The sequence below is a fragment of the Portunus trituberculatus genome, chromosome 32, assembly GCF_017591435.1.
Source record: "Portunus trituberculatus isolate SZX2019 chromosome 32, ASM1759143v1, whole genome shotgun sequence".
NCBI lineage: Eukaryota > Metazoa > Arthropoda > Malacostraca > Decapoda > Portunidae > Portunus > Portunus trituberculatus.
The window spans coordinates 5,974,954-6,001,282 of record NC_059286.1 but is presented as its reverse complement, the minus strand read 5'-3'; the positions used below and the strand labels follow the sequence as shown (position 1 = coordinate 6,001,282).

Below are 26,329 nucleotides of genomic sequence, written 5' to 3'. Positions count from 1 at the left end.
TGCACTACACTACATGCTAGGGGAAAAATGCACTTGAGACTTCCCATCTCTTAACAAACACACACACACACACACACACACCACGGCCCGGTAGCTCAGTGGTTAGAGCGCTGGCTTCACAAGCCAGAGGGCCGGGGTTCGATTCCCCGGCCGGGTGGAGATATTTGGGTGTGTCTCCTTTCACGTGTAGCCCCTGTTCACCTAGCAGTGAGTAGGTACGGGATGTAAATCGAGGAGTTGTGACCTTGTTGTCCCGGTGTGTGGTGTGTGTCTGGTCTCAGGCCTATCCCAAGATCGGAAATAATGAGCTCTGAGCTCGTTCCGTAGGGTAACGTCTGGCTGTCTCGTCAGAGACTGCAGCAGATCAAACAGTGAATTACACACAGGAGCCCCATCACCTACAGGAAGAAGAGGAAGGCTTGAGGGAAACACAACACTGACCGCAGGAAGGCGACGTAGCAGCGGAGTGGAAAGAGGCGCTCTGAGGAACCTCGATGAGCGGGTCCCCGGACGTCTTCAGGTACTGGTTGCCCTTCCCTGACGAGGAGGACGAGGAGGGGGAGGTGTGTACCTGGCGAGCGCGGCAGATCACAACGCCCGTCACCACCACCGCTACGCCCACCACCACCCCCACCACGCCCGACACAAGGATGCCGATGGGAGCCCCCACGCCGCCATTCCTGGGGGACTCCGTGGGCTGAGGCGGCACCTCCCCACCCTTGTTCACTGCTTGAAGGAGGAGAGACAGAAGTGACGTGAGAGGAGGCGCTTGTGCTGTTTACACACACACACACACACACACACACACAGACCCTCACGATGAAATGCAATTAAAAGATTATTAATGAATAAGAGAAAGAATGGTTGGAATAAAAGAATCCCGTTGAAAAATAGTGTGGAAATATTTGTTTTAGCGAATAACGGGACTTGTTCCATGAGCGCGGCGACACGGGCCAAGAGAGGAAATTGAGATAAAAACAATGGAATGGAGGGCTCGGAAACGACCCGGCAAAATACTGCAAACCGGCTATTGAAATATTTCTTTTAATCCAAGGTAACTGTAATTTCCTCTTTTCCAACACAGCGGCCGGCGCTGAGGCAGGCGAGGAAGTGAAAACTAAGTCATAAATCAAGAGAAAATAGGAAAAAAAGATGTATCTAACCATTCACTTTGATCCATATCTTGGAAAAATATACACAGAGCAATATTCTGATAGGAGTGTAGCAGAGAGCGACAAAATAATACTCTCCAAGAAAGGTTTTGAGAATGGAAAGCCGGAGAATGAAAAGACAACACAGTGGTGACCTTCATGCTTGCACCGCGCACCCACAATATGTACAAGTTATATGACTGCCGGCAATATTACATGAATAACACAATGGAATATCTTTTTCGGAATGCAGAGACATCATGTAAATTGTTGCTTCAGTCGGAAATGTTCAGTGAAGTGTGAAAAAATGTAGCTAAAGTGAGACAGCGCACACACACACACACACACACACACACACACACACACACACACACACACACACACACACACACTGAGAGAAGCGTCGGGACTCATATCACGCAGGTGTAATAAAAACATTCTTTTTGAAACTAATGGAAAAATATTCTTTTATGAAAATGTACTCTCTCTCTCTCTCTCTCTCTCTCCACAAAAAAATACACACTAAATAAAACAAAGAACATAAATAATGCTACGGTCTATGTAAAGTCATCACAACAACATCTAAAGTCATGAATAATCTGATGAAACAACATGAATAGCAACACTAACAAACAACAATAACAGTAAACACACACACACACACACACACACACACACACTCACGGTTAGCAGGCCGCACCCTCTCCGGCGCCACCTGCTCTGCTTTCGGGGTGTGGGTCTTCATGACGAGGGTGAACTGGTGGCCGCGTCCCCGAGCGTGCGAGGCGAACATACCCAGCACGTAGTCCCTTCCCGGCGCCAAAGAAGTGAGGTTGAAACGCGGCTCGGTGTTGTTATAGGCAGCCACCACCACCCCGCCCTCGCGCACCTGTGATAAAACACCCTTGTGGCTCCCAGTTCCTACCTCTTTGACTCCAGAACCCGCTGTAGTCTTAACCTCTTCAGTACCATGACGCATTTTGATATTCATTGTGCTTATTATTTGGTGATTTTATACAGCTTCAGAAACTTATGTGGGGGATTAGAATAGTGAAGACTCTTGGCATTAAGTTTCTGACCTCCACGGGCCCTTCCTAATGTCAATAAAATGAGCTAATCACGTAAGAAATTCATGATAAAGATATGTTCCAGTATTGAAGAGGTTGAAACCAATAGAAAACTTGTATTGTAATCCCTCCTGATAGTTCTGTAATATTTTTCATCGTGTTAGAACTTTCATAAAGATTCCAATACCCGTCCCTTTTACTTCAGAAGTCTTAGAAATCCTGAACCCTTGTTTGTCTTTCTCCTCTTGTTCATGTGACCTTTAAAGAGCGCATTTCTTGTGCTAGTTTATTCAGCAGTAAGAACTTTCATCTTCATTACAGTCTATTATTCATCGCACTGCCCTTACAAGCACAAGAACCTAGTAGCCTTGCCTTAATGTATCCTTAATTATCCTTATTGATGCTTTCTAATCCTTTTTTTTAACCTTTCCTATTTTCTAAAACGCGTGATATTTTGTCCCTTCACTCTTCTCACCTCAATATGGTAAGTCTCGGGGAGCTGACCCACACTGGCACCTGGCGAGCAGGTCACACCGGCTGAGTCCGTCGTGACGTCATGATAGTAACAGCCAATCAGCGTGCTTGGCTGCTCTAAAAGGGCATGAACGGGAACCAATCAGTACTGGGCCGACACAAAACTACCAAATGAATTAGTACTGGGAATTAAATGTTTGAGCTCTCACCACCAGGATTTTCTTACCAATTAGCAGGATACTGAAGAAGCAAGGATGGTCAGCGGAGCCAACGTCATTCTCCGCGTGACACTCCGCCGTCTGCCCTCTATTCCTGCCAGCAATGGTGACTGAGATGTTCTTTGCGCGGATGAACCCAATGGAGCGCAGTCCCTCATCCTCGTGTCTCAGCTTGACTCGAATCTGACAAGGAGTGTGAGAGACGTGGCCTTGGTGATGCGCACAGGTAGTTGTGAAAGTAGAGGGGAAATGCAGTTAAAGAAAACTGATGGATACGTAGACAGACAGACAGATAGAGAATATAAAGATAGAGATAGATAGATAGATGAATCGATAGTTAGGCAAATAAATCAATAAAACATACTGATAGACAGATATTAAGCTAGGCAGGTAGACACGTTAATGGCTAAAAAGATAGATGACTCTGGATAAGCAATAATATAATAACGGAATTAAAACAAAGAAAAAAAAATGAGGCAAGAAAAAACGATTAAGAATAGATAAGGCAAATACCAAAAGAAATGAATACACAAGGAAACAACGACTTAACCATCACAACTCTCACCATCAACAACACCATCCCTTACTTATTCTTGCCTCTCCCTCTCTCTCTTGCTCTCCCTATACCTGGCCTTACCTGTCCCACATTTAAGGGCGAGGCTGAGGTGCTCTCCCAGGTGTACGAAACGTGAGGTGGAGACGCCCTAACACGACATTCCATCTCTACAATTTCTCCCACCACGGCCATCACCTCCCGCACTCCCTCCCACTCACACACGGGGGGGTCTGTCGAGGGAGAAATGGAAGAGGAGGGAAATAAAAAAAAGAAAATGAAAGAAAAAATCCAATTAACAGGAGGAGCTCTTCGTTAGGTGGCCATATGACTTCGTCCTCTCGAGATTTTGTAAACAAATATTTCTGGGGTTTTTCAAAGGGTGTTTCTAATTTCCTAAATGATGGTTCGTCCTTTTTTTCCAGGGAAGATCTGCAGGAGAGGACTTGTCACCCTGTCTCTCTCTCTCTCTCTCTCTCTCTCTCTCTCTCCTTTTGGATGCACTAATTACATGAATTAAAATCCCAGGTCAACTTGTGTCTCAATTCGCGGAAGTGTTGAAATTCAGTCTCGCCTGGGCTCGCTCCGGACTCCGTATTTCCAAGCGAGATGAAAAATGCTTCCGACAAATCCAGAAATATGCAAGAGGACGTGGCAGGAAAAAGCTTTCTCATTTTTAACCGCATTCATTTAAGGGATTTACTATTTGATATGAACGCTAAAACACCACACAGTTCACACACACACACACACACACACACACACACACACACACACACACACACACACACACACACACACACACACACACAAGTAAAAATCGAAAAAAAAGGACAACTTCAAATACGCCAATACAGATGTAGCTAAGATTGCACTACACACACACACACACACACACACACACACACACACACACACACACACACACACACACACACACACATCCTCTCACAGCCCACGCCATTCCCAACACCACTCCATCCCTTTAAATCTACTCTAGTCTTCTCCACTCCTCTCTCTCTCTCTCTCTCTCTCTCTCTCTCTCTCTCTCTCTCTCTCTCTCTCTGCCTCTCTCGCACTGCTCTTCCCTTCACGTTGCTGGACTCACACTCTATATGGAGAGCCACGGCGTTGCTCTGACCATCGCCCTCAGGATTGGAGGCCACGCAGGTGTAAAGCCCCGCGTCACGATGAGTAAGATGCAGTAGACGAAGGCTCCTCCCGCCGCCCACCACGTCCGCCCTGTTGAGCGGACGACCCTGCAGGAGAGAGAGAGAGAGAGAAGAGGGATGATACTCAGTCACTGCCTTGCTATTTTTTTCTTTCTTTTTTTTTCAGTGCCTTGTATCTTTCTTGACCGAATTGCTTCCATTTCACTGCACTCTGGCTTGAAGGATGGCTGTGAGAGTTAGTTTTAAAGAGAGAGAGAGAGAGAGAGAGAGAGAGAGAGAGAGAGAGAGAGAGAGAGAGAGAGAGAGTTAAATCCATTTTCTGAATTCAAACTTATGAGGAATACTATCTTTTCTTTTCTTTCTTTTTTCTTTTCTTTACTCATCTAGCATATCACCAAATTTCCAGACACACACACACACACACACACACACACACACACACACACACACACACACATCAGAAACTTGCTCCAGCTGTCTTCCTTCATCCACAGTGTCGTTTGTTTCACTCACACAAGTTCAGCCTCGCCACACATGCATGGGAGTCAAGTGTAACGATTCGTAACACTCCATAGCAAAAGCGATGCCCTGGACATCCGCTCCTACCCTGGCCAGCCCTGCAGCCTCTCCTCTCCTCTCCTCTTCCAATCCAAGCTTCCTTTCGGGGCTAATGTTTTACGGGGAAGAGGCGTCCGCATAACTCACTGTCCCGTGAAGACCCGCTCGGCATGCTTTGTGTGAAGGGCATGCATTTATTTAACATTTAGATTACACTAGACCAGCGCAGCTGCTACATTCGAGATTACGTTATCCGCCCTCTCCGTTTTATTGCCTCTCTCACTTGCAGTCTTCAGCGGTGCGTTCCGACTCGCTCGTGTAAAGTTTCCAGCTATTACTTGCCGTGTTTCATATCGCGGCGTGCTGTGAGGGGCGAGTGCTGAAGAAAAAGCTCACGGCCAAGAAAGACTCAAGTTCAGGAAGTGGAACAAAACCACGCCAACATAAATCCCGCGGCCCCGAGGTGCAACACGGGAGCTGGGAGCCAACAAGTGCGCAAGACATACAGTTGACAATAAAGTGCAGTGGTGATCCTTTTCTTGGTTTCTTCCCGACGTATATAACCACCTAGTTGTTGTTTTTTATGGAGGCTGGTAAAAATTGTTGGACATAGAATTCTGCTATATTGAGGCAGCGCTGGGTTCCGGTTGCAGTGTTATTGCGGTGTTATGAGAGAGACGCAGCGCTGTGACGTCACGCCGACCTGCCAGGCATTGGTGTTTTGTAGATTTCTTCCTTTTTATCTTCTTTTTTCAGCCAGAGTCTCGATAACTTGTTTGAAAATAGTCAAGATTACAGAATTGAAGAAGAAGAAGAAGAAGAAGAAGAAGAAGAAGATATAGTAAACGAAATGTCTTCATGTATGTTCAGTGATGTCCAACAGTGTCTGGCAACATTCCGTCTGTGGTGCCTCATACTTTGTTATGCTGTTTCACCATTGCCTGATCGACACAAAGATCGCTTCCTAATGGCGGCCAGAGAGATAGCAACAAGTAGACAATGAATGAATGACTTAACTATTCCACTGCCAGATACTTTTTTTGAATTTCGACTTAAATTTTATCATTGACTCATATCTTTATCTTGTTCTCTTAAGTAGCGTTGTAGCCTGACGAAATTTTTATCTTTTAATGCGTTTTCTCTCTGCATCTACGTCACTAGTTTTCTACAGTGTTTCCAGTGTTGTCATGTCTCTACAGCTTCACAATCATGGCGCAGTGACATGTGGGAGTCTCCAGGAGTGTAATGAAACTGTTGAATTGACTTGCTGACGTCAATGAGTCATCGCGCATGGGCAGGCGTTCCCACTTCTCACTTTGTACCGGACGCAGATAAAAGAAATCTATATAAAAACCGAAAGACATCCTTCACACAACCTGTATCAAAAGAACAAACTTTTAGACACGCTAGAAAAATTAAGCTGTGTCTCTTGTGGGTGTTCCTTAAGCCGGCGTCTTGCTGGAAGTCACACTGGCGCTTTGCAGGAGCCTTGCAGTGTAAATGTTGCACCAGATACAACCCACGTATCGCTGCCCTGTCTGTCACATCCCACACACAGCTGCCCGGTGGTAATGTCTCACTTCAGTGAATTTCATGTCCGTAAATCGAAGATGAATTTAGTATATTGAATAATGAACTGTTTTAGGTTCACCTGAAACACAGCTACTCCTAGTGTACATAGTGATAGCTCAAACTTCAACGTATCATCGAGGGAAAACAGTTCTAATAGACGGGTGAACTATATTACACACGCGTTAAGTGCAGCTCCTCCAAGTACAATGTGTGTGTGTGTGTGTGTGTGTGTGTTTATAAGTCTAATGGGAACCATCATATGGAACGATGAACTAAATGAAGCATCGTGCAGACCCGGGAGTAGCAGGGATGTGATAGGCAGCAGCATGAGTATACAGCAGCCAGGCATTGCTGTTTTAACGTGAATCATTTAGTAGTCCATCCCATCACTGCCTTTCCCCTCTGCCTTACGGAACGCCGGTGTTATCACATTACGATACATGCCAATAATGAAGCCTCGTTTTATCAAGAGGAAAAACAGATTATGGAGAAACATCATCAACGAAAACCACACCACCGCCACCACAACCATATCCACCACCACCGCCGCAGCCACCACCACCGCGGGCTAATGCACTCACATTACACACTGCTGAGTTTGGACGGGCCGTATTGTTGAATAAAAAACATTTGCCTCAATATGCTTATAAACCCAAGCGTGCGGATGTAGAGGATTTATGCTCAGGGTATTTGACGGTAGGAAAGGGAGGATAACAGCGGGAGGAGGACGGGAGAAGGGAGAGGAGATAATAGAGATGTATGGGAGAGATTGAATGGAGGCTAAAGAGAGGCTAGGTGAAGGAGGAAAGGGAAAAATGGCATATGGAGAAGGAAGAGAGAGGAAAGGTGGAGGAGGAAAGAAGAGAAGTTTGGAGGAATCTGTGGAGAGACTGGAGGAAAGCTGGATGTAGGAGGAGCAGGGCTGGAAGAAGGTAAAGGAAGCTGAAGAAAATCAGTAAAGTGGGAGGAGGTGGAAAAGAGACTGAAATAGAAAGGATAGAAATAGAAGAAAAGTGGAGGGAGGCAGTGGGGAGGCCGGAGGGAGGTGGGAAGGAGAGGAAAGGGAGATGGAGGTGGAAAAAGGGATGTAGTCAGCCCAGAATCTGCCTCACCTGCCCACGGAGTCCCACAGGCAACAGGTGACTACAGAGTTTTACAAGGGTTGGCTTTGTGTGTGTGTGTGTGTGTGTGTGTGTGTGTGTGTGTGTGTGTGTGTGTGTGTGTGTGTGTGTGTGTGTGTGTGTGTGTGTGTGTGTGTGACAGGGGAAAACGGGGGAGAAGGGCGCATGTGTGGGTGTGTGTATCTCTCTCTACACCACAATTGAATAAAAGTTTCAGTACAAGACTAATTTATTTCCCTCTCAGTTGTTTGATCTCATCCACATTAGCGTAATTAACTGCCTCCACAATGCCTGTACTACTTCCCACAATAGCAATCGTAATAATCGCATTGAAATAAAGGTATACACTCTAGATTTTTTTTCGTTCCCTTTGTTAATATTGCCCTCAGGAAACGTGCTTTATATAGGACAAGAATTTAAGGTGTTCGTCGTTACTCGCGTTTATGCTTTTCCTTTTATTTTTTTCCCCCTTTTTGCTCCGTCTTTCTATATTTTTTAGGGTTTACGTTAGTTCAATATTATTCTATTTTATATTTCTAGACCTGCATTTAATTTCTCTCAGTAAATACCTGTATGACACAAAGAGTTGGTCAAAACTCACGAAGGGAAGGCCAAAAATAGATCAATGAAAAAGAAACAGTGTAACGTGAAAGCAAACCGTTTTTTTTTTTCACACCATCAAAACTCCAAAATTTATGAACACTGGGAAAAATTCAGGGAGTGAAGTCTTGAGTCTGGCAATCAAGGTGAATCTCTCTCTCTCTCTCTCTCTCTCTCTCTCTCTGACAGTGAACAGTGAGTGAAATTCAGCGGGATAGAAGTGTGTGAGAAATAGTATGATACTGAAGCAATGGAGAGAGAGAGAGAGAGAGAGAGAGAGAGAGAGAGAGAGAGAGAGAGAGAGAGAGAGAGAGAGAGAGAGAGAGAGAGAGAGAGAGAGAGAGAGAGAGAGAGAGAGAGAGAGACGGATGGACAAAATAAAAGACAATAACAATGGTAGACGAATAGAGAAGCAAAAGAAAAACAAAGAAAAACAAAAACAGACAGAAACAGACAGAGAAAAGGAGAAACAGAGAGACTGATAAACGGCTGAAGGGGAGAACGTTACCAAAGAGAGAGAGAGAGAGAGAGAGAGAGAGAGAGAGAGAGAGAGAGAGAGAGATTGAGTTTTACGAGGTGTGTGTGTGTGTGTGTGTGTGTGTGTGTGTGTGTGTGTGTGTGTGAGCCGCCTTGAAACCATTAAACAAGTAACCATTTACATCTGACCTAATAACCCGGAACCGAAACAGCATTAACATCCGAACCAGTGAACCGGAATGAACAGGAACATTAGGAAGACTCACAAAACTAACTTGGGAGTAAAGGCAAGAAAATATTGTGTGTCGCCTGTACGTTTAAATAAAGACAATTGGAATCACTTAACCAGAAACAAAACAAAAATCTTCAACATCTTAGTCTCATAAACAGAAAAGGTGAGTGTTTTTTTTAATGGAAGAAGACAAATTTGAGGAGAAAAATGTTTACTCAAGTGGTAGTTAACAGTGACACCAAAAAGGATACGAAAATACTGGAGTGTCTTGAAACATCCCTTCTGAGAGAGTTCAAGTCATAGGAAGGTGAGTATACAAAAACAGACAGAGATTTCTATAGTGACTGAGTATACTGGTTAATCACTTCATATCATTGGAAGGTGGAAATACAAAAAACAGACAGAAAGTTCCATAGTGACTGAGTATATTGGTTAATTAGTTCAAGTCATTGGAAGGTGGAAATACAAAAACAGGCAGAGTTCTATAGTGACCGAGTATATTGATTAATTCTTGCTTTAGAGACATTTATCGTTTTTTTTTTTGTAACTCTCTCGGACCTGCATGAGGACTGGGAACTTAGTAGGCCTCTTTTTCGTTTTATATTGCCTTTGGTCCAGCTTTCCCCTCTTACATAAAAAAGAAAAGAGTATAGTGGTGCGAGAAAGTAGGAAGTCTTGTACATCTCGTTGCCCTATTTCCAAAAACTTTAGCAAGACAAGATATAAGAATAATTACCAATAAAGAAAAAATATCAGTGCACACATGAGGAAATGAAACTCAAAACACTTATCAAGAACAAACTTCCCAATCCAAAATAAAAATAAAAAATGATAGAAAACAATAACAAAGAAGACAAACACCCAGTACATTCAAAACAAGCAACATAACATTTAAAAAACCAAGACAAAAAAAGACTTTAAAACCAAACAAACGCCACAAAATTAGACAAGGCAACATCAACAACAAACAAAACACAACCAAAACAACCAGAAACTAAACAGAACGCCAAAACAAAACAATCAAACAGAAAACAAAAAGAAAAGGAATCAAAACAAGCAATACATTTCTGAAAACGCCCCCCCAAAAAAATGAAAATAAAAAATAAACACAAACAAAAAGACAAAAAGAACAGGAATCAAAACAAGCAATACATTACAAAAATCAAAAACAGAAAATGACAAAATAAAAACAAACAAACAGAAACACCACAAAACAAGACAAGACAACATCAACAACAAACAAACCACAACCAAAACAACCCAAAAGTAAACAAAACACCAAAACAAATAGAAAATTAATCGAACAATCAATACAGCACTTCAAAAACCAAAATAGAAAATTACACAAAAAAAAACACCACAAAACTCGACAAAACAACATCAACAAACAAACTACAACCAAAACAACCTAAAACTAAAGAGAACACATCAAACAAAACCAAACAGAACACAAACCAAAAGGAGCTGAACATGATACAAACACACACACTTATACAGAAATAGGGCAGATTCAATAAGCCGGGACTGTAAACACAAAGGCTAGAGGACCGCTGGGTAATGGCAGGTGCGTTGATGACCTTTCAGGCGAAGGGTTATAAGGAGTATTAATGGCCGGGACTAGCGACTCTCTCCTGCTCGCCGTGACGTCACAATGCTCGTAATAGCCGCGTTGTAACAGCATGGGTGAGTGAGACAGGGAAAGAAGGAAAGGGATGGAATGGAGAAGGATGACAGAGGGAAATGAGAGAAGGAAGAGAAAGAAGATAAAAGGAAAAGGAAAGGTATAACACGAGAGAGAGAAGGAAAGGAAGTAGAAGGATGGGAGAAATGTGAGAGGGAAATGAGAGAAGGAAGAGAAAGATTAAAGAAAGAGGAAAGGTATAACACGAACGAGAAGGAAAGGGATGGGAAGGAAGAAGGAAGGGTGAAATGTGAGAGATGGAAACGACAAGGAAGAGAAAGAAGATGGAGGAGAGAAAAGGAAGAGAAAGGGCGAGAGCGAGAGAGAGAGAAGAAAAAGAATGGGAAGGAAGTAAAGGGAAGGAAAAGGATGAGAGAGGGAAAGGAAATAAGGAAGAGGAAGAGGGAAGAAGAGAGAGAGAGAAGGAATAAGAAGGGTAAAACGCGGGGGAGAGCAAAGGAGGGAGAGAAGGAAAGGGATGAGAAGATAAAAGAGAAGGAGAAGGATGAGAGTGAAATGAAAAACGAAAGAACATGGGAAAGGAAAAATAGGAAGAAAGGAGAAGATGAGGAAGATAAAGAGGAGAGAAAAGGAAGAGGAAGATTACAACACGCGCGAGAGTGAGAAGGAAAGGGATAAGGAGATAAAAGGAAGGGAGAATGATGAGAAAGAAGAATGAGAAAAGGAAGAGGAAGGGAAAGAAGAAGGAAAGAGAATGAAGAAGGATGTGGAAAAGAAGAGATAGAAAAGAGAAGGAAGAGAGAATAATAGGGATAAAAAGAAAAGTGAAGGATGATAAAAGAAAAAGAAAAAGAAAAGAACAGATGAAGGAGAGAAAGGAAAACGAGGGCAAGAGGAAAAGTAAGAGGAAATTCAAGATTTTAAGAGGGGAACTAATATGGCAGACAAGTCGTTCTGGTAGTGAACAAAAGTTTCAATATCGACATAATGGCTTACTCCTCTCATCCTCTCTCTCTCCCTCTCCCTCTCCCTCTCTCTCTCTCTCTCTCTTGCTAAACCTGAAAAACGGTGACGAAGGAAAAAAAAAAACTGAAATCTAAAGGGAAATAGAAAGGAGAGGAGCAAAAAAATAAGCAGTGTTTTGCTTGAGTGCCTTACGTGTGTGTTGTGGGAGAGGAAACGAGGAGGAAGACACTGTGGGAGAGACTGGGAGAGAGCGATAGTGAGAGGAAGATTGCAGGGGAGTGTGAGTGAGAGGGATAGTGGTCATGGTGAAGTGAGAGGGGGATAGTGAGTGGGAAACTTACAGTGTGAGAGTGCGAAAAGGAGTGCGGAAAGGAAGGAGAGAGAGAGAGAGAGAATCATAGACAGACTACTTTGTTAACGCGGAGTAATGTAATGTTCTGTATATAGTGTATTGGGGCTGTGTATTGTTCCGCCCCAAGGGACGCCACGCTCAGTCTGGTTCGTAACACAGCTTAAGGAACAGACTCACGCTCTGTTTGGCAATCCGCTTGTCTTCCTTCTTTGACTGGTTATACTGTCCTGCACAGCCAGTCTAGTTCTACAGTCTACTGTCTACAGTCACACTCCAGTGTGTAGACTGTAATTATATATACATCATCACGCTTGCTACAAGTTCCATCTAGCCGCTACCAACTACAAGTCTCTCTCTCGTCGCCGGCTACTTCTCAAGCCTTTCCACGGCCGCTCGCTACCAAGCTACCAAGCCTCCAGTACATTTTGTATCCTACAATAAACACAAGGAAGCTCCCCCAGTGTTTCTCTTCAGCCACACCAGAACATATTGATGGTGTCAGCGGTACCAGGACAAGAGAGAGAGAGAGAGAGAGAGAGAGAGAGAGAGAGAGAGAGAGAGAGAGAGAGAGCAACATAATCACACTCAAATTTTCAACTGTCTCATTTTCCAATTTCAACTCATTTCTCATTTTCAAGCAATAATTACCTTCGATTGCGAAAATGAGGCGAAATGACAATCTGTCTCTCTCTCTCTCTCTCTCTCTCTCTCTCTCTCTCTCTCTCTCTCTCTCTCTCTCTCTCTCTCTCTCTCTCTCACTAGTCCGAGTTTGATAGGATCTGTGAGGCCTGAGTTTCAATGTCTCTCTCTCTCTCTCTCTCTCTCTCTCTCTCTCTCTCTCTCTCTCTCTCTCTCTCTCTCTCTCTCTCTCTCTTACCCTTCCTTCCTCTCGCCTTCTGAGTCTCCATCCCATCTCCTTCATCCCATTTTCCAATCATTTCAAGGGGGAACAAAAATACCAGCAATCAACCTTTTATCGCGGGTTTGCCTGAGAGTTGCCGGCCGGGGAAGGAGGAGCGAGGGTTGAAGAGAGAGGGGAGAGGGAGGCGAGGTCAGATAATACTTGTGATCTTAAGTCCGGCGAAGGATCTCACTTACACCCTCACGCAGCCAATGTTTATTAGTGATTTTAAAGCCGCAGTATTGATTGGCTGGGTTGAGACTGAGAGAGAGAGAGAGAGAGAGAGAGAGAGAGAGAGAGAGAGAGAGAGAGAGATGAGAGAGAGAGAGAGAGATGTGATGGTAGTGAGGAAATAGGAAAGGAATGGAAGGGAGAATGAGAAGAATAAACGTAGAGATAAAATAACAGCAATGAATGGAAAAAAAAGAAAGAAAAGGAGAGATTTAAGAAAGTTGTTAGGAAAACAGGAAAAAATAGGAAACAAGGAAAGACGAAGAAGAAGGATAGAAGGAAATTTATTTGGATGATGAAATAAAGGAAGAAGAGAAAAGGAAAAAAATAAAAAAGAGGAGACCGGAAGGAGAAGGAAGGAAGGGAAACAGAGGGGAAAAATGATAAAGTGCGAAGAAAGAAGGACATGAATAAGATGAGAAGAATATTAATAGAAAGGGGAAATACAGAACAAGAGAGAGAGAGAGAGAGAGAGAGAGAGAGAGAGAGAGAGAGAGAGAGAGAGAGAGAGAGAGAGAGAACTAAAGGGTCCTGTTCAAATAAAGTAGGAGGGAATGTAAGAAGAAAAGTGTGACTGAGAATTTGCAATAAACAAAAGAAGAGAAGAAACGAAGGAGGAGGTCTAATATTTTAATAGTCTTTCATGTTTATCTTCATTCCCTCTTTATTCTTTTATTGCTTCCTCCTTTTCGTTGTTCTTCTCTCGTTTTCTTTGTTTTAATGTGAAGCGTCCAGTAATGATAATAATAATAATAATAATAATAATAATAATAATAATAATAATAATAATAATAATAATAATAATAATAATAATATATTTTGTATCGTTGTTTTCTTTTGTTATTGGAAATCCATTACTCTTGCTTTACTTCTAAGAGGCCCATTATTTCTTATCTATAACACATTTTTTTCTTTTCCTCTCGAACCTCAGAAAAAAAATATATTGGGAAAATTTACGTGTTTATCTGACCCTGTCCTCTCTCTCTCTCTCTCTCTCTCTCTCTCTCTCTCTCTCTCTCTCTCTCTCTCTCTCTCTCTCTCTCTCTCTCTCTCTCTCTCTCTCTCTATATATATATATATATATATATATATATATATATATATATATATATATATATATATATATATATATATCTATCTATCTATCTATCTTTTTATCTGTCTATCTATCTATCTATCTTTTTATCCATCTATTTAGCTCTATCTCTTTAGTTATTATCTCTCTCTCTCTCTCTCTCTCTCTCTCTCTCTCTCTCCTCAAGCATGATAAAAAAAAACTACAATTTTAGAAAGCCAACAAATTAATCTCTCTTTCTCTCTCTCATTCTCTCTCTCTCTCTCTCTCTCTCTCTGGCAATACTCACGTTAAACATAAAGGTAAAGTTGTAGGCAGGTGGGTTTGCTCGAGCGGTGCAGGTGAGGGTGGCAGAGTCTCCAGCCCTTAGTCCTCTGTCCCCATCCTCCCTTGACCTGCTCTCTTGCGCCTCAGTCTCGCCCTCTCGTCCGTAGCGCATGAGACTTATGCTCGCCTCCGGTACGTCTGTAGAGGAAGACACACAGTTGACGTCATTAGAGTTCGTAGTGTTATTGATTTTAGTGTCGTATGTTTTGAATTTTGTCCTATTTTTTAGTGTATGTGTTGGTTTGATTCTTGTTTCTTCTTTGTGTTTCTTTGTGTTGTTTGGGGAAGGTAATGTGGGGTGTGTACTTGTGTGTGTGTGTGTGTGTGTGTGTGTGTGTGTGTGTGTGTGTGTGTGTGTGTGTGTGTGTGTGTGTGTGTGTTTTAAGAATAAGGAAATTAGATTTTGTTTTGTGCAGAGATAAGAGCATGTAACTTATTATTCTCTCTCTCTCTCTCTCTCTCTCTCTCTCTCTCTCTCTCTCTGTGTGTGTGTGTGTGTGTGTGTGTGTGTGTGTGTGTGTTTCTGTTATGTTCCCAGCTTTCCTACAAGTATCGCCATTCTATATATAGGCTAAGAATGCGTGCTTGAGTACCTCCAAAGCATCACAACACCCACGCGTCTACGGCCACTGTGACGCTTGACTGACGAGAATACACATTAGATACTACTGCAAAACTTCCCTGCCGGAGTAGCCAGGAAGTTCACAGCTAAGTTCTCTCCCCGTTCTCTCCTTGGCGCCTCATTCATGTGATATTTACTGCTAACTGCCTGCGTGTCCAATAGTACTTTGAGACAACGTTAAAAGTATTCGAGTACTGTTAGGGTATTCAATTCCCTTTCATGGTACTGTTTACTCCTTAAGTTTAACTATTACAGGATTATAGCTGTATTTGATTCCACGTAAGTCCCTGATTGTGCATTGGTACTTTTTGTTTAGTTTGCTTCACCAGTTTTCTCTCTTGTTCGTCCCCCCCCCTCTCTCTCTCTCTCTCTCTCTCTCTCTCTCTCTCTCTCTCTCTCTCTCTCTCTCTCTCTCTCTCTGTTTCTTCAGTCCAATTACGACCTCATATCCACAGAAAAACAGCTTTAATATTATTCCACTGCATTTTTTTTCATATTCCATTTCCAAAGGGGTTTTTACTTTCTTACCATATCTCCGTCATAGCCTCATTGATTATTTGCTCCTATCATGTCATGTCTCCATATCAGCCTCACTTCATCCCACCCGCAGCATTACCCCTTCACACTCGCGCCTTCACCTCGCCCTCAGCTTGGCGGCGTTATTCAGTCCAGCCTAACCTTGTTTCCTTGACTTTCTACGGCACACGCGTGAAGCTCAAACACAAGGTAGTGTATCTCTTAAAACTTACAAACTCACGGCACTTCCTCAACTCCTGCATCGTCGCTGAAAATAGTAACAAAAAACAACAACAATACACACAACCCACTCTCTAAGTCTTCTTAAACTTCAGTCGAGGCCCAAGCCGTTTCAAAAGGAGTCTTAAAACCTTATCACAACTACGTCATAATCTCTTTACAAACACCTACACAGCCGCCACAACCCAGCCTCCTCTCCTCCACTACCGGCTGAGGATGGAAAAAAAAGCATCCTAAGAGGCAGTAAAGGCACCAGCACCTTGAAAGGACAATTAGAACTTTATTACAGTCCTAAGAGCGCTTGCGAGGCCCTTTCGCGTACAAAGTGGAGGAAGAGGAGGAGGAGGAGAGGGAGGCAAAGCGGTCTTCGGATGCCGTTCTAGTTACTCACAATGGACCGTGAGGCGCGTGGAGTCTGAGGAGGTGAGGTGCGGCAGTGTCGGGGCTCCGGAACGACACTCCAACACCGCCCCGTCATCCGCCGCCGCTGCCACCATGCTCAGCTGAGACACGGTGGAGTCCTTGCTGGGGCTTCGCTGTGGATTGGGAGGGAGAAAAAACACGTGTTGAGAAAGTGAAGCGAAAAACAGGTGGAAGTGCAAAGAAAGAGGCGAGGTGAATTCGTAAGACAGAAATGACAGTAAACAATGAAATAATTAGTTCTTGGAATACAGAAAGAATAAGTAAATAAGCAAAAAATTCATGTGGAGAAAGTGAAGTGTAAAACAAGCAGGAGTATAAAGAAAGAGATGAGGTGAATTCGTAAGACAGAAATGACAGTTAAAAATGAAAAAAAAAAAAAATAGTTCTAAGGAATACAGAAAGAAGATTTGTAAATAAGCAGAAATTCATGTGGAGAAAGTGAAGCGAAAAACAGGCGGGAGTGTAAAGAAAGAGGTTAGGTAAATTTGTAACACAGAAATGACAGGAAACGACGAAAAAACTGTTCTTAGGAATATAGAAAGAAGGGGATCAATAGATAAGCAAAAGTTGAAAAATTGTAGCGTAAAACAGGAGAAAACATCAAGAAAGGAAGGAATAAGAAGGCGAATTTGTAGACAGAAAGTGAATTTGTAAGACAAAATGAGAGAAAACAATGAAAAGAATAGTTTTTAGTAATACAGAAAGAAGAGGATTAGGCAGAAATTGAAACAGTGAAGCGCAAAAGAGGAGGAAAGATCAAGAAAGGAAGGAATAAGAAGTTGAATTCGTAAACAGAAATAAGATCAAACAATGAAAAAATAATTGTTAGTAATACAGAAAGAGGAGTATTAAGAAATAAAACAGAAACACGTGTTGAAAAAGAAAAAAAAAACAGGAAGAGAGAGGAAGGATAAAGTGAGAAAGAGATGAGAAGGCAAATTTGGATTACAGAAATAAAAGTGAACAATAAAAGAAAGAAGAATATTAGTAAACAGACATGGGATACAAAAGCATGCAGAGAAATGACGAGACAAAGAAGAGAATAACGGAAGGCGAGAAATGGAAAGATATAAATATAAAGAACACAAAAAGAAGAGAGATAGAAGCGTGAGAGAGGTTAGTGTGAAGACAGGGAAGAAGGGAAAAGAGAAGGCGTAAAGACGAAAGAAAGAGAAGAGATAGAGAGAAAGGGAAGAAAAGAAGCTAAATGAATTTGTAACTGAAAAAGAAGGGAGGAAAGAAAACGAGGGAATACAAAATGAAGAGCAACAGGGAAGAAGAGAAAAGAGACAAAACAAGTGATTTAAAACAACGAAAAACAATGGAGCCACGTAAATGCGAGTAAAGAAGAGGAAGACATGGATTACAGACGGAAACAACGGGAGAGCAAAAGAAGAGTATAGATAACAAAAGAGAGGAAAGAAAACAAGGAACACAGGGGAAGTGATAGGCAGATAAACACGAAAGACAAAAAGAGGAAAGGAAGGAAAATGGAAGGAAGTAATAAAGAGAGAAAAAGGCAGAAAGAGATAGAGAGCAACGGATAAGAAAAAGAGGATCGTAAGAGAGAGAGAGACAGAGAAAAAGCGAGAGAAAACAAAGTGATGAAAGACAGGAAGGAATAAAGAACAGGGAGAGAGAGAAAAGCGATAAATGTGGAAACGTATACAGCACATGGACGATAAAGGAAAGAGAAAGAGTAAATAAAGTGACAAGGGAAAGCGTTGGAGAGAGAGAGAGAGAGAGAGAGAGAGAGAGAGAGAGAGAGAGAGAGAGAGAGAGAGAGAGAGAGAGAGAGAGAGAGAGAGAGAGAGAGAGAGCAAGGTAAATATGGGCCTCACAGATGGAAGCTCTCCGTTGCTGGACAGAATATCTCTCTTCATTCATGTAGGCAATTGAGACAAAGTCGCCGTGAGACGCAAACACTACCTGGCAAATTTGGCTTTATACTCCGACACAGGTAAATCCTCTCTCAAAACGAGCGGCCTGAGAATCCTGACAGAACCGCAGGTGTGTCCAAACAGGAGCCTACAGGTGTCACACTTCAGATTTAGTATTCAAGTCGAGTCCCCGATGTTACTTTGCATTTCGGGAGAGCGCAGTGGCGTAAAGTGTGCGGGCAAAAGGACGTGGAGTGAAGAGAATATTGGAGTGTAAAAATGGGAAGTATTAAGATGTATGGGTTATATGTGATGGATCCTTGATAAAATGTGTCCGTTTCCACTTACAGTCCTCATGAATTTGTCTACTCGTTTTTTGAAAGCTCCCTAATGAGAGAGAAAAAAAAAGTCTACTATATCTATCTATCAACTGTGTATAAATTTGTGTAATCACTTTTTAAATCTCCCTAATAAAACACTAACAAAATTCCTACCTATTACCACTTATCACCTATCCATAAATTTGTCTAATCACCTTTGAAAACTCAATAATGGCAGCACTAATAACACACATATTTCTGGCTATCACTTATCTATAAATTCGCGTAATCATTTTTTAAACTCCCCAATGAAAACAGCACTGACACCATTCACATCTGTTTCCACCTATCATCATCTATAAATTTGACTAGTCGCTTTTAACCCCTTCAGTACTGGGACGCATTTTTACCACTAGTTTTGGGTTTGATTGGACGATTTTATTATTAGGAAAGGTCTATGGAGGTCAGAAGATTAATGGCAGGAGTCTTCACTATTTTAATCCTTACACAAGTTTCTAAAGTTGAATAAAATCACCAAATAGTAATCAGAAAACGTGTCGTGGTACTGAAGGGGTTAAGATCTCCCTAGTCACTCAACATTAACAACCAAATTATTGAGTCTATTCTACCTATGTTCTACTGTGTTTAAGAAGCAATTCCTTCCTAAATCCCCGTAAATCCTCCTGTATTCTTGTTCTACCCTGAAAAAAACCCAGAAAGTGTTGATAATGTCATTCTTCTCACGTCTTATTAACTCCTTCAATACTGGGACGCATTTTCATCATGAGATTTTAGAGAGTGATTAGACGATTTTATTTACATTAGCAAGATTTGATGGAGGTCAGAAGCTCAATAGTCCAGAATCATCACTATTTTAATCCCCACATAAGTTTCTGAAGCTGTTTAAAATTACCTAATACTAAAAAAAAAAAAAAATAAGACATGAAGACGTGTCATGGTACTGAAGGGGTTAAGTGAGAGGCTGGCTAAGTGTTGGAAGGTAAAGGGTCTCTAACTCACCATCTCAATATTGTGGGTGAGGAGTTGACCAGCGAGCCACCAGGAGAGAACAGGCGGAGGGCGCACACCAATCGACTCGCAGGTAAATCTGTACTGGTGCCCACCTGACAGCCTTCCGTTTGGTCCCCGGAGCTTCACTTTCGGCCGTGAGTCTGTGAGGGAAGAGAGGCAGTCTTTTACACACATACACATAAACACACACATACACAGTAGGTTGTCTGGTCTAATGAGTGTGTGTGTGTGTGTGTGTGTGTGTGTGTGTGTGTGTGTGTGTGTGTGTGTGTGTGTGTGTGTGTGTGTGTGTGTGTGTGTGTGTGTGTGTGTGTGTGTGTGGCTAAAAACATTCCCAACATCAAACTTTTTGCAGTCTTGGCAGATCTAAGGGATTCCTCTAATTAACGTGTTGCTGCAATTACTGGGAAGAAAAGCCGATGTGTGTGTGTGTGTGTGTGTGTGTGAGAGAGAGAGAGAGAGAGAGAGAGAGAGAGAGAGAGAGAGAGAGAGAGAGAGAGAGAGAGAGAGAGAGAGAGAGAGAGAGAGAGAGAGAGAGAGAGAGAGAGAGAGAGAGAGAGAGAGAGAGAGAGAGAGAGAGAGAGAGAGAGAGAGAGAAACTAATCACATAAACCTTCCCAAATATACAGTATAACTCAAAAAATAGCCTTGACGAACAATAACAAACATACACGTCATTAATCCACAGCGTTCACGAATAGACAAAACTCTGAATAGGATCAAAACATCATCAAGGGAGGATCAACTAAGCCTGTCCACTGAAGCAAAGCAATGAAACCTGCGCAGTAATACCATCATAGAGGATCAAATACCAAAGAATAGGAATCTCAATACTAAAATGAGAGAAAAAAATAAGTGAATATCATAAACGGAAAAAAAAAATGGCAATAACTGCATATTATTCAGGATCAGAGAGGGTTTGGGGAAGCGATTAATTTTTGGCGGGAATTGTTCTCCCGATGAAAGAATAATGCTAATGTATTGGGAGTTACAGAGCCTCGTCGTATTTCCCTATATAAACATTGACTTTAATACTTCTCCATGTATAAAGTAAGTCATTATTTGCGTCAGTATCAAAACGAGCGGCCAAATTAATCCCTACGCTGGCGGTGCACCTGTTCTGTGTGGATAATTAAGGTGTGCTTTCTTATGGCCAAAGGTTGTACTGTTTGTATCATTGCTTCCACTTTTATTGTCGTTAGTATTGTTGCATGATCGGTATTGTTGTGTAAGTTTTATTGTATATATTGCCATTGTCGCTGCCACTAGCACTCTTATTATTATTGTTATTAGAAGTACGTAGTAACATTTGGTGATGTATTAGTAGTAGTAGCATTGTTGTTATTAGTGTTGTTTTTATTAATATTGTTATTATTATTATTATCACTACTGCTACTGCTACTACTGTTACTATTACTATTATTATTACTATTACTATTACTACTGCTACTACTACTACTACTATTATTACTATCACTATTACTACTATTGTCACTAATACTACTAATACTACTACTACTACAACAACAACAACAACAACAACAACTACTACTACTACTACTACTACTACTACTACTACTACTACTACTACTACCACCACCACCACCACCACCACCACCACCACAATTACTACTACTACTACTACTACTACTACTACGATTACCACTAACACTACCCCCACCACCACTACCACTCATAATAACAACAATAATAATAACAATACTTTCCTAATCATTATCATTAAGAACAGAGTCATTTTTCAGTCAGTCTGGCGGTGTTGAAGTATTGGTGAAGAACAGACTGAGGAATAAGGCCGTGTCACCTTTGTTTGTTAGAGACAGTCTGAAGATTAAGGGCGTGTGAATAACTCAGGGTAAGTCACAAGGTACACATTAATGTCACCTTTGTTTGCTAGGGACAGGTACGTTTGCACAGGTGTATGTTCTGGCGCACTCAAGTTTGTCAATCAGTCACCTGTGGTCATTGCAAATCCGTGAGAATGAATGGGTAAGTGTTGTTCTTTATAATGTTTTGTCTAGTGTGATATTGTGTTGTGTTTTATTTGATGTTTGAGTGTTATTTATTTATTTTTTTTGTATCATTATTTTCTTACTGGTTTGTTTTTTTGATATAATGTTGAATTGAATTGTGTTTCTCTCTATATATTTTTTCCATTTTCAGTTTTCTCTATTTTATCATTCTTATTTTCTATTGCGTATTACTTTTTTCGTTTCTATATCCATTTTCCTTGTTGTTGTTGCCAAGAATTATAAGAAATCACAAATATTCCATATAATCTTCAGTTTTCCTTTTTTATCCTTTCGCTTTCCATTATGTATTACTTTTCTTTTCGTTAACATTTTTTCTTTAGATAAAAAAAAAATGTAAAATTCTTACAGCACAATAGAAGAACCACAAAGATTCCCACTTTCTACTTTAAGATGTCTCTCCTTTAAAAAAAAAAACAATTTTCCGAACACTTTCCTGTATTACGTATTGCTCTTCATTTCATTCACATTATTTTCTTTAACCTCCAGAAAATTAAGAACATCCTTACAGCATCACTAAAAAAAAAAAAGAGAAAATTAGAAACGTTTCTCACTTCACAACACTCTTTGACTCTACCAACATTTCAGCTCTTCAAAACTCTCCTTTAATAGAAATCCACACTTCAAACACTCACACAACTACATCGGATTGTCCTGTACATCGCCACGTCTCGGGACACATCGTAGACACTGTAAAATGATGGACGAAAAGGCAGGATCATCACTCGGTGCACCTAATGTGATACTTTTCTCTAATTGGTGGTCTGGAAGTTAGCTCATCAACATGCATGGCGAGGGATCGTGTTTTCTCCTTATTTCATCCACCAATAAAAGTTTCCTGGGCGCTAATATACTGGCATTACACTGCTAATTAATGCCCCACCGCCTGAGAAATGCTACGAGGTGCTTTTTTTTTTATATGTAAAGGATGTACAGTTATTCGCAAATGTGGCGGCGTTTGATCTAGTGTTGAAATGTTCGGGTACTTCTCTGTGTTTACAAGGAAGTCTCTATATCACAATACTAAATGTGGTATAGAGAGCTTTTTTTTTTAATCTACAGGGTGCAAAGTTATAAATGAATGCGGTTCTATTTAATCTTGTAGTGTGAGGATGTTCAGTCAGTTCTCTTTCTGTGTACAAGGAAAAGTGTACTTCAAAATGTTAAAATGCAAAGTGCGTTTTTTTTCACGGTTTTTTAGAGTTACAAGTAAATGTGATGTGTGACCTTGTGGTGTTAAAAGTGTTCAACCTTTTCACTCTGTGTACAAAGAAGACAGTATGTTAAAATGTATCCTTCCTTGAACGTTATTAATTTGCTCTCTAAGACTTCAGGTAGTTCTCTGATGCATGAACCATTTATTTTTTTTAATCCCTTCACTACCATGCTGCGTTCTCATATTAATTCTGGTTATTATTAGCGATTTTATACACCTCCAAAAACTTAGGTATGTGGGGATTAAAATAGTAAAAACTCTGGCCATTACCCTTCATCTTCGTCTTCTTCCCTTTCCTTGCTTGTTTCCTTCCTTTCTTCCTTCCTTCCTCCCTCTATTATCTTCTTTATTCTCCATAGATCCTTCCTAATGCAAATGAAATAGTTTAATCCTTCCCAAAAGTCAGTGTAAAAATGCTTCTCAATCTTAAAGGGGTTAACATCATTCCCAACCACAGAACATTCCTGCATCACACTTTGCCTCTCTGAACATCTCTGATCGACTAAGTGACTGACTGACTGACTGACTGACTACTTGAAACATATACTGTAAACCAAGCCAAAACATTACATTCTTTTTTTGGTTCTAAGCAGTCTTGTTCAAACATTTGTCAATACTATAAAACGGAGCCTCTCAATTTTCGCATCATATTCCCATGCTGCATCACGCGTCCCGCCGCCCTGCCATACACAATACGCCCCTTGCAAATCCGTCCTAAGCAGGTAAGCAGACGTGGGGAGGATTGCCGGCATCTTCCCCAGAGAGATGATACAAACACGACGTGAAATACAAAGACACCGCCGCGTTCTTTTACTCCTTTTGGCATTCTTCCCATTTTCCTTGTTGTTATTCTTGTTCTTGCTTGTTCTTCTTTATTTTTAATCGTTATTGTTTTTATTTTCTTATTCCACTTTCTATATATTTGTTGTTTTTTTTTTTTTTGTTTCTTTTGTCTTTTCTTCTTTTTTTGCTGTTGTTATTCATGTTTTTTCTTCTCATTTTCGTGTTCTCACTTGAAATTCTGGGAGATTTGATTTTTTTCTTCAATTTTCCTTCTTTTACGCGTGTTATTTTTGTTTCTCAAGTCTTCTTCTTCTTTTCTGTTGCTGTTCTTGTTTTTTTTTCTCTCATTTTCGTTTTTTGACTTGAAATCATAGAACTTTTGTGTTTTCTACTGTTTCACCTTCTTTAGGTGTTGATACGATTGTACGCTCATTATTCTTGTTTCCTCACTTCCTTTCCTTCCCTTTTCCTGTTGGTATTCTTGTTCTTCCGGCTTGTTTTCGCTCTTTGACTTAAAACCGTAATACTCTTTCAATTTTTTCCATTTTTGCTTCCTATTTTTCCTGTAAATACTCTCATTATTCTTGATTTTCGTATCTTTTTTGTCTGTTCTTTTTGTTCTAAATTTCTTTCTACGTTCTGATACTAATTCTTCTTGTTTTTTTCTTTCTTCCCTGACATCAAATCGACACACATCTTTTCATTCTGGTATATATTTTTTCTCTTTTTATTTTCCCATCCATTTTCATTCTGCTTCTTCCTGTTTCTCATCTTTCTCTAACATTAAAACACAAATATCTTTCAGCCTGGTGTGTATTTTTCCTCACTATCTCTTACTTTCATGTCCTTACACATTTGTTTCCGTTTACCTCTCTTCCCTTACGTCAAAACAACCATTCTTCGCCCCGTCAGACTCTTTCCTCTCTCTCTCTCTCTCTCTCTCTCTCTCTCTCTCTCTCTCTCTCTCTCTCTCTTCCGGTACATACGTTTCTGGCGATGATACAAGCGAGGCACCGAATATTTTATGAAGGATTCTTAACCTTACGTTCACATTCCCTGCAGCATATTTATCCTCAGCTGCGTGTGTATGAGATGGCATTGTGTATTGTGGTGTTAGTAAGGAGCATAGCGTGAATACAGAGACATACAAGGAAATATACAGAACTAATGAAAAATAAATAGTTTGCTGGTCTCTCCAAACGTGCATTATACAAGATAGTTATTCTAAGTTTTCTCTAAGTATTAGTTAGTTAGATATCTATAATACATCAATACTCAAGATCGCATTGTATCTAAACCTCAGTAACCCTCACTGGAACTCTAGAACTCTGGAACTCCCTCCCTGCATCTGTATATTCGACTTCCTACGACTTATCTTCTTTTAAGAGGGAGGTATCGAGGCATTTGCTCTAATTTTGGCTGACGCTTTTCCTCTTTTTAGAGAGCCATCATTCAAGTGGGCCTTTTTTTTATCTTTTCTTTTTTATTTGCCCTTGGCTGGACCTCTTCCCTACATAAAAGAAAACTAATAAGAGGATAATCATGTTCTCCTAATATGTGTATTATACAAGGTAGAATTTTTTTTTCCAAGTGTTAGGTAGATATTTATAATATGATAATATTCTAGACTACACTGTATTTAAACCTCACTGACTAATAAGAAAGTAATTATGTTCTCCCTATATGTGCATTATATAAGACAAAATAGCCAAATTTTCTCCAAGTGTTGGTTAGGTAGATATGGATAATACATCAATACTCGCGACAGCATTGTATTTAAACCTCAATGAATAATAAGAGGATAACTAGTATACCCTCCTTATACGTGCATTATACAAGATAGAATAGCTAAATTTTCTCCAAGTGTTAGTAAGGTAGATATCTTTCATACGTCAATACTCAATACTGCATTGTATTTAAACATCACTGACTTATAAGAGGCTAATTATATGTCTCCAATAAGTACATAATACAAGATAGAAAAGCCAAATTTTCTCCAAGTGTTAGTTAGGAAGACTTCACTTATATTGACACATCACAACTCAAAGAAACCGCACTGTATTCAATCCTCACTGAATAACACAAGGTTTATTCTGTTCTCTCAGTGCCTGCATTATACAAGGCAGAATAACTAGGTTCCTCCAAAACGCTTGCCAGAGAGACATTGCTAATACATCAATACACAAAGCCAGCCTCGTTGTATTTAAACCTGGCTGAATAATACAACGTTTACTCTGCTCTCCTGAAAGGTTAAGAGGAGAGTATCTTTAAGCAGACTGTCTACTCCTGCGCTCTCTTTCCTCTTGGCTCGCGATGAGCGGTAATACACGAGGCACCAGACAGAGCTTGCAAATATATTCATACGTGAACCAAAAGTTGCCGTGAGAAAAAGAATTACAAGAGATTTACAAGGATTTACCGAGGGATTTCAAACAACAACTGAGCCTAAAATCCTTCCTAGTCTGGTTTGATTTCACCGCAGTAACTATGACAAAAAAAAAAATGTGAGTCTCACCTTTAAGATACGTGAAAAAGTGAAAACGAAACTAAGAAAATGAAG

The 26,329-nt window shown here is 40.8% G+C and overlaps 1 protein-coding gene across 2 annotated transcripts in view; it reads right to left on the bottom strand.

The window, feature by feature from the left end:
* Positions 1-26,329, bottom strand: part of LOC123512021 (hemicentin-1-like) — an 81,220-nt gene that overhangs the window by 1,118 nt on the left and 53,773 nt on the right. The window contains exons 6-14 of one of the 2 annotated variants that reach the window (XM_045268155.1): positions 19,711-19,862; positions 16,459-16,603; positions 14,652-14,827; positions 4,572-4,722; positions 3,548-3,696; positions 2,919-3,093; positions 2,694-2,809; positions 1,836-2,040; positions 442-729 (exon numbers count right to left, since the gene is read on the bottom strand). In XM_045268155.1, the coding sequence (XP_045124090.1) occupies positions 442-729; positions 1,836-2,040; positions 2,694-2,809; positions 2,919-3,093; positions 3,548-3,696; positions 4,572-4,722; positions 14,652-14,827; positions 16,459-16,603; positions 19,711-19,862 (1,557 nt within the window). The remainder of the gene's footprint in view (positions 1-441; positions 730-1,835; positions 2,041-2,693; positions 2,810-2,918; positions 3,094-3,547; positions 3,697-4,571; positions 4,723-14,651; positions 14,828-16,458; positions 16,604-19,710; positions 19,863-26,329) is intronic. The other variant, XM_045268156.1, reaches the window with a different exon arrangement.